At 37.9% G+C, this 9,358-nt stretch overlaps 1 protein-coding gene across 5 annotated transcripts in view; it reads right to left on the bottom strand.

Annotated features, from left to right (window-relative positions):
• Positions 1–4,138: 4,138 nt before the first annotated feature.
• Positions 4,139–9,358, bottom strand: part of LOC114037025 (zinc finger protein 2-like) — a 17,407-nt gene continuing 12,187 nt past the window's right edge. Inside the window, exons 5-6 of one of the 5 annotated variants that reach the window (XR_003568397.1) lie at positions 6,673–9,358; positions 4,139–5,786 (exon numbers count right to left, since the gene is read on the bottom strand). The exon at positions 6,673–9,358 is cut by the window's right edge and continues 455 nt beyond it. Coding sequence is in view for 2 of the 5 variants with exons in the window: in XM_027853812.1 (XP_027709613.1) it covers positions 9,173–9,358 (186 nt within the window). In the remaining 3 variants the exon portion in view is untranslated. Of the gene's footprint in view, positions 5,787–6,232 lie in introns of those variants that run through there. The other 4 variants (XR_003568398.1, XR_003568396.1, XM_027853813.1 and 1 more) reach the window with 4 other exon arrangements.

The raw sequence follows: 9,358 nt of genomic DNA, 5'->3' as shown, positions 1-9,358 counted from the left end.
AACCTCAGAAAAATTTTGGGGAGACAAAACAAGTTTGATTATAAAAAAGGACTTTGATAACAAAGAACAATCTAAATTTTAAAAAGGGAGCAGACTAGGAAAAATCTTTCCTTTAAACATTTCTGGTAAAAGTCTGGCATCTGAAATCTGCAAGGGAAGAGACAAAGTCATTGAGTCCAATACCCTCCTTTTACAGATAAAAAACTCGGGCCCAGAGAAGAAATAACAAGTTTATGAGAGTATCAATTAAAAGATAGGAATGGTCAGTTTGAGGGTGAGGGAAAATAACATATAGTCAACCACCTGAAAAATTCTTCACATGCTCACCCAGGTAAATGAGAATTAAAATTTCTTTGAAATATAATCTTAAACCTATTACATTGTCAATAGTAATTTACAATAGTAAAATCCAATGCTTCAGGGACTTTGAAGAAACTGGCAGACTATTGCACTGCTGGTGGAGCTGTGAATTGGTGTAACCATTTTGAAAAGTATTATGTATGCTGAAGAACTCCAAGAACATGCCACATGAGGATCTGTTGAAGAAACTGGGGATGTATAGCATGGACAAGAACAAAGTGGTAGATTAGCTAGCTTCAAATATTTGCAGGGCTAGTATCTAGAAGAGGGATTAGACTTGTGCTGTTTGGCCCCAAAAGGCAGAACTAGAAGCAATGGGTAGAAGCTTCAAAAAGATCAATTTAGGTTTGATGTAAGAACAAAACCTATTAAAGATGAAAGCTATCCAAGAGTAGAATGGACCACCTCAAGAAGTAGTTAATAGTTTCTCCTTGGATATTTTCAAGCAAAAGCTCGAAAACACTAAGTTTTACTATGTAAAGAGGATACTTAATTCAGATATGGATTCAAATAGATTACCAAAGAGGTCCTTCCCATCTGAAATTCCATGATTCTATATGGCATGATACAATAAAGGCTATAAAACTGTTCATATCCTTTTACTCAGGGATACCATTACAAAGATTAGAAGGATATTGATGAGGCCTAGCTTTACATAGGTATTAATAGCATTAGTGGTAACAGGTAGACCTTAAAAAGAGGCAGACTTAGGCTTGATAGAAGGAAAACTTTTCTAAAGATTAGTGTCAAAAATGAGAGACTCCCTCAAAAATTTCAGAGTTGGAAAATTCTCCCTCTAGGTTTTCAAGCAAGGGCTAGATGCCCACTTGCCAGGGATGTTGGAGAAGGGATTTTTGGTCAGGCAGGGATTTGGATTCAATATCTGGGGTTCCTTCCAAATCTCAGATTTTCTGAAAAAAAAAAAAAGTAGGCTATGCCCAACAGCTGGGAAATTATTTTTTAATGAATTATGGTATATGAATGTAATTGAATATTATTGTACTACTATAAGAGCTAAATATGTAGACAGGGGAAAACATGTGAAGCGATGCAGAGTGAAGAAAATAGAACCAAACAACATGCTGACTAGCTATGTAAATAATTACACTGGTAACAATCGCTCTAGTGCAAGTTCATGCTCTGCTAGTTCTCGGCTCTTGGTCATCCCTACCATCCACCTCATCTACTAGTATTTCCAAGCTGTGCAACGCTGCTGGAGGAAGTCATAACTCTGTTGCCAATTGGCTCCTAGGAAAATTCATGTTATCTTACTTTCATTGGGCCCTTGTTATTCTGTTGTTTTAGTCATATCTGACTCTGAGACCCCATTTGGGGTTTTCTTGACAAAGATACTAGAGTGGTTTGCCATTTCCTTCTCCAGCTCATTTTACAGATGAAGAAACTAAGGCAAACAGGTGACCCAGGGTCACCCAGCTAGTAAATGTCTGAGGCCAGATTTGAACTCCGGTCTTACTCCAAGCCCAGAACTCTATCCACTGCACCACCTAGCTGCCCCTTTGGCCCTGTTGCTGCTCAGCAAACCTTTTACCTTTCCTTGCCTCCCCTTCCCATTTCTCCTTAATGGCTGTTCCAAACCTTCTTTTCTAATGACCCCAACGACTCTAATTGCTCTCTGAGCAAACAATTCTTGCCTTGTATTTTACAGAAAAAACAGAAGCCATCCACCGGAAGCTCCCACTTTTCCCCTACTTGGTACCTCAGAGCATTTTCACTCCTCACCCTCCTTCTCTGAGGAAAAGTCCCTTTGCAAAGTCCAGTCTCTCTCTGTACCCTTAATCCGATCCCTTTCTGTCTTACTCAGCAGCTTGTCCTCAAGTTAACATCCTTTCTTTCCCTTTACTACCAAACTTCTTAAAAGATTATGTATTCTAGCTTTCTCCCCTCTCCACCACCCACTTCTTAGTACCTTACAGTTAGACTGTAGACATTTATTAGGGGCCTACTGTGTGCCAAGAACTGTGCTAAGCACTGGGGGGATGGAGGGAGGGGGTTCAAAGAAAGGCAAAAAACAGTACCTACCCTCTAGGAGTTCACAATCTAATGGGAGAAGAGAATACAAAAAGCAGCTCTGAAAAGGTGAGGAGAGAGGAGTACAGCAGTGCGGGAAATGAAGACTTGGTTGTCCTGGGACACCCTCCTTGAATGGAGGTTCTGGAAAGAGCTTTCCACTGTCTGCCTTTCACCCTCTCCAATCAGAGGGAGGGTAGGTCTCCAGGGGCAGGGGTTACTGATTAGGTAAGTTTCAGGGTTTATGTGATCTTGCAGAAAATAATGAGGTTCTCAGGAGCATGATGTAGTCCAGAAGAGTGCAGTTTGGTTTATGGCCCACCACTTGATTTATTTTTTTTCCCACCACTTGATTTAAACTGCCATCTCCTAGCTTATCAATGCTCAATTAACTGCTAAACCTTTATCATTCTTGAGTTTTTAGCAGCTTTTAATATAGTTGACCACCACTTTCTAGACACACTCTCTTTCCTTGGCTTCCATGACACCATTATCTTACCTGAATTGCTTTTGCTGGATCATCCATTTCCTGATCCCTGGGTATAAAGTGATTTGGAGAGCTCTACTATTGTTCTCTTCAGTCTCTTGGAGAGCTAATTAACTCCCATGGATTCAAGTCTCATCCTTATATGAAATCTCTGATATTGCAACTATTCAGGAGCCTGCTGGATAGCTCCTTTTGGATGACGCATAAGCATCTCAAACTCTTTACCTCCTGTCCTTCCCCACCTTCCACCAATCTTCTAAACTTTGATATTTCTCATGAAGATACCACTCTCCTTCCAAGTAATCCAAGTTCATAACCTTGGAATCATATTTGACCCATTAGAATGTCCCTTGAGAGAGGGTACTATTTTGCTTTTTGTTTTGTATCCTCAGCACTTAGCCCTGTGCCTGCTAAGTGCTTATTAAATCCTTGCTTTCTCTTTCTCACTCACTACATCCAATCAGAAACCAAGTCTCATCAGTTCTACTTTCACTACATTTTGCACATCAGCCCCCTTCTCTGCACTCACACGGCCACTACCATAACCTAATCCCCCACCACCTTTATCCTATTCTAGTGGAATAACTAGCTTTCTCCGATCTCCTAGATTACCAGTTTCTCCCCTTTCTAATCCATCCTCCATAAGGCTGCCAAAATAATCTTTCTAAGACACAGATCCAACCATGTCATTACTTGGCTCAAAAACTTTCAGTGGCTTCCCTGTTGCCTCAAGGATAAAATATCTCTTAACATGGTATGTAAGGTCCTCCACAACATGGCTCCTACCCACCCTTTTGACATCATCTAATAGTATTTCCTACTACAAATGCTATGTTCCAGCCAGACAACACTACATTTGTCCCCTTTCTGCTTCCCCACAAATCTTCATGTTTGGAATGTACTCCTTGGTCTACTTTTCAAAATCCTTTTCTTCCTTCAAAGCTCAGCTCAGGTGCCACCCACTACAGGATGCCTTTCCTGATTCCCTCAGTTGTTAATGTTCTTCTGTCCTGATTTTCCTTTATATCTGCATCAGTGTTGTACACACACACACACACACACACACACACACACACACACACACACACGTATATTTTTTATAGCCAGAAATTATGTCAGTTGTCTGTCTATATTCCTAGCATCTAGCACAGTGCTTTGCACATAGCAGGTACTTGCTAAACATATCATAAATCCAGAAAAGTACACAAAAGAGAAAATGAAGTTCAGAAAGGGATGGAAACAATGTTATTTTTTATTGCCTTCTGAAAATTAGTGTATCCTTTTAAAATATAAAACATACTGGAAATAATTAAAGTTTCTACTTTCGTGTTCAATCTCTTTTAAAAAATGATCCTTATTTTAATTTGTTTCTGGTACAATGCTTACAGTAAAATTTTAATCCAGATACTCAAAAGTAACCTCAATAGTCCCTTTAATCATATAAGATATACTTCCTCTATGTGTTTATAAGGATGTCAGTCCTATACCATATGATGATAATGTAGTACCCTAGGTCCATAAAAGAGAAGGCATAAGCACTTTAAATACCAGAGGCACCAAAAACGGAGGGCAAAGTTAAGGCCACAGGATTATACATACATTTCGAAAGACATAGCACTTAGTTGTCCTAACAGCCTTTCTATTATCTATGACAGAGGAAACACATTTAGGATTTAACACCTCAATTCTTAATATATTAAATGAGGAACCTGAAATGGCATTTTAAAAGCCACAAAATTGGGAAGAGCAGCTGGATCAGACCAAGCACACAAAGAGGAAGTCCACTCTGGAAGCCTCTCCACAATCTTAAAGTCCTCAAGAGCAACAGTGTGACATGGCAGAGAGCTAGATTTGGAGTTAAAAAGCTTGGGTTCAAATCTCACCTCTTATACTTAACATGTATATGGCTATGGACAAATCACTTTACCTGAGATTCATTTATAGATCTATAAAATGGGGATAATATGTGTCATACCTTTCTCACAGGGTTAAGTAGGGCTCAAATAAAATCAGATATATGAAGTGCTTCTACAGACCTTAAAGAGTTAAATATCAGCACTATTACTGAAGAATCACTTTCTAAACAGGGAGCAAAAGAGTGGGAAAAAAAATCCTTAATATTTTTTACCAAAAAAGATAATCAAGAAGATAGTTACAACTACCAAACCATATGCCTTTCTCATCTCTAAAAAATTTTAAGATAATCTATACATATATTGAAGGTATCCCTGATGATAATTTGAAAAAGGAATAGGCAGGCTTTTACAATTTTCTACAACTGACCATATCTTTGTGGTTAGAACAAACTGTAAAACATATTCTGCTATTTATTGCTTGTTGATTACAAAAAATCATTTGACTTGGTAAAACAAAAAGACACATTAAAATCTTATCTCAAACAAGGTGTCTTATACATGTTACAATCATACAAGAATTAATAAAAGCAACCACAGAAATAACTCGGTTCAATGATCCTCAAATTATTGCCTAAGCATTAAACAGTGACATGTATGGGCTCCAGTGTCATGAAGGATGTCTTATGTAGAATTGAAATTAAAAAGCAGCATAAGCTTACAGATTAATAGTGGAAAGAGGACCTTGAACGTCACCTCATCCAATCCCTTTGTTACACAGACAAAGAAGCTCAGTCACAGAGAGGGTAAGTCATTCCCCCAAGTTCAACTTCCCATAGTGAAGTCTCAAGATGCTTATGTTTGTGGATGGAATGTACCAAGCCCCAAAATATTGAAGGACCTGCTCAATGAGATCCATGAACTAAAAGATTGGACTAAAGATCCATACAGGAAAAAATGCACGAAAAAACGCTGATTATCCAGCCTATGTCACACAGTGGGGAAGTCAGTATATTGGGTTAGTATATTACTTCATATATCTGGGATAGGCACTATACCTGAAACAGAAAAAAAAGGTACATGAAAGCAGTGCTAACAAATCAACAAAACAACCCAAGTGTTGCACTGGTACCCAGAGAATATTTAATAAGAAAAAACCTAGGGGAAAGTCTTTGGCACGCTGAGCAGATCCTCTTTTAAGAGCTATGAGAAAACAAGGACCATAATTACACAAGATGAGAAAGGGTGGATGAATTGTGGTCTGCAATAATGGAGGGAATAAACACATCAATAAAATCACAGATCCACTGAAGTGTAAGCACTGAAGTAAACATTTTGTAAGATGTGGATTCAATCCTTTTTTGTCATACTTCTATGCATTTTCCCTTACAAATATAACTGGAGGGAAGAGGAGGAAGGAACAAAGATTTATTAAACACCTGTGCCTGGCACTGTGCTAAGTATTTGACAGATAATATTGCATTTGATCTTCACAACAATCCTGAGAGTTAGGTGCTATGATACCTATTTTACAGTTGAGGAAACTGAGGAAGAGGTTAAGTGATTTGCCCAGAGTACATGGGTATTATGTGACTGAGGTCATATTCAAACTTAAATCTTCCCACCTCCAGGCTCAGTGCTTTATCCACTGTGCCACCTAGCTGCCATTATTCATTGAATAATTAATTCCTTCCTCGCTGTTTTGTGGGCTTCCATTTGTCAAACATTAGTTTGTTATGTGTCTTTGGTTACCACTCTGGATTATCTAGGCAAATAGATGTTAACAAATTGACATGGATCCAAGACAAGTTATGTTTTTTGTCAGTACATATGTGCACCTACATTTTTACTAAATATATGCATGCCAATTTCCTGTCAGGAATCTGTGAATTTGTCAGTGTGGGTAATCACTCTACCACTACAGATCACAACTCCTTTACACACCTTAGTGGATGGTCTTCATAAAAAGCTTTGGTCTCATTGCTCTGTGAATGACAATTTCATTATTCTGTGAAATGACAGCATGAGAACCATACTAGCAGTCTTCCAGCTTGGTATAAAATCTTCCAGACCTCTGCTGGCATAACTTTTAGGAACCCAGTGCACCTACATTCAACAAGGAGGCAGTAGAGAAAGATTAGGCGGAGGATGCTTTCTTCTTATTTGGTCTTTAGTTTCTTTCTCTGATTTGTCCTGATTATTTTGATCTGCAGCTAGAACTTTGTTTTCAGCATTTTAGACATTTTATTATACAACTTTCTGTCATATAATTGTTAAATTCTTTTCTCCTTCAGTTTTCAAGGAACCCAAAAGCTATCTCTCTGTGCTGTCTTCCAGATCTGTAACATTTGTTTGCATAGCTTCCAGATATTTTTTGAGTTGAGTACTTTTACAGGTTTGTTTTTCTATTCCATCATTTTGTCCTCCAGCATAACTATTCTGTTTCTCAGAGAATCCATTGTTTTAAAAACATTCTCCATGGAATTTTCCAGGCTGTTGAGTTTCATCATCACCTTCTCCTGAAAGTCCTTAGTGGTTCAATGCCCCTTAGCTTCATGATATTTTTGCTAATTTCATTACATCTTTTATTTTCTTTAGAGTGCTTAGTGTGCTGTCTTGCAATAATGTCAGTTTTGCTTCTGTGGCTGCTTTTCGACCATAATATTTTCCTTCTACCTTTTTTGGCACCAGCTTCTTTAAAGAGAGACATGCTAGCAACAGTTGGGCAGCAGTATATATTTCTACACAAAAGAAGTAGCATAAAGAAACTACTCAGGAAATGTATAACTGGGGGGAAAAGTGAACTAGAACAATGCGAATAAATCAACAAAAAATAAATACTATTTATCACATTGGAACTTTTGTTTGTCCATTTCATAGTATTCCTTTTCTGAAAACAATTTCTGATGAGTATACCAGAAATGTAGCCCTGCTTCTTCTCTTTTTGGTGTCTATGATGCTACTGTTGAGGCAGAGATTGAGAAAATATGCTGTTTTACAACCTCTCCTCCCAATTTCCTGTAAGTTCTCCCTTCAAGTATCTGTGAACCCCAAGGGTTGGAGCCTAATAGGGGCTTGGGCCTGCCAGCTTTGGGAAAGGTGGGGTTCTCAAGAGATACATTTTGTATTTTAGGTACCTGAGGCCAGGTTTACAATAGAGGCTCACAATAAAGATCCCAAAAAGAGCCCAAAAAGGCTGGTGGCAAAGGGATAGAAATTGAATAAAAGTAAGAAGTACCATCAGTTTTGAAAACTTTAACATGGGAACAATTTAAAGTATTTTGGGGTGTCCTGTGTTACCTCTTGATCAGAAGTTTAAAAAGTGACTGATATTAAAAGTATGACTCAAGTTTCTCCTGTTTAATTATATTCCTAGACTTACTCTCTGGTATAACATCAATAATGCTAACAAGTGACTTGCTACTGAACATTTATCCACACCAGCTATATGATTAAAATTTCTCTCTAATATGAATTATCTCATGTATAACATGGGATGGTTAGAGGATTTACCATATATTTATAGGGACTAACCAGTATAAATTCTTTGATGTCAGGTAAGAGAAGAGGCCATAAAGAAGGCTTCACATTTATCACATTTGTAGGGCTTCTCACCAGTACGAATTCTTTCATGTACAGTAAGGGATGAATATTTAAGGAAGGCTTTTCCACAGTTATTACATTTATAGGGCTTCTCTCCAGTATAAATTCTTTGATGTCGAATAAGAGATGAGCAATCAAAGGAGGTTTTCCCACATTCACTGCATTCATGGGGACTTTCTCCTGTATGAGTTAGCTGATGTCTCCAAAAGCTACTTCTATGGTTGAAAGCTTTTCCACATTTATTACACTTATAGGGCTTCTCTCCAGTGTGAGTCCTCTGACGTTGAGTAAGAGTTGAGTGGTCAAGGAAGGCTTTCCCACATTTATCACATTCATAGGACCTCAGTGTAGTATTAATTCTCTGGTGTCAATTAATGGATTTTCAATTAAAAAAAAAAAAGGTTTTCCCACAGTCATTACATGCATAGGGACTTTCTCCTCTGTGAATCATTTGATGTACCATAAAGTTACTTTTGGAGTTAAAGGCTTTCCCACATTTGCCACATTCATAGGGCTTCTCTCTTGTATGAATCCTCTCAAGTTCATTAGAGGATGAATGTTTAGAGTAAGCTTTTCTACATTCATTATATTCACAATGATTCCTGCCCTTTTGAGTTTCCTGATATTGAGTAAGGGATGAGAAATCAAAGAAACCTTCCTTATATGCGACGTATTCATAGGGCTTCTCTCCATAATGTATATTCTGATGTTGCTTAAGAGCTGAGAAGTCAAAGAAGGTTTTGCTACATTCATTACATTCATAATGATTCTCTCCAGTATGAATTTTCTGATGTTGAATAAGGGATAAATGTTTCAAGAAGTTTTTCTACTATGATTACATTCATAGAGATTTTTTTCCAGTATGTGTCAGCTGATGTAGAGTAAGGGTACCTTTTTGTCTGAAGGCTTTTCCACATTCTTTGCATTCATAAGGGCTCTCACCAGTATGAATTCTTTGATGTAGATGAAGAGATGAGCAGTTAATGAAGGCTTTCCCACACTCCCCACATTTGTAGGGACTTTCTCC

This window comes from Vombatus ursinus, unplaced genomic scaffold (genome assembly GCF_900497805.2).
Source record: "Vombatus ursinus unplaced genomic scaffold, bare-nosed wombat genome assembly UNPS02010219.1, whole genome shotgun sequence".
NCBI classification, from domain to species: Eukaryota; Metazoa; Chordata; class Mammalia; order Diprotodontia; family Vombatidae; genus Vombatus; species Vombatus ursinus.
This window is presented reverse-complemented; position numbering and strand designations above follow the sequence as displayed.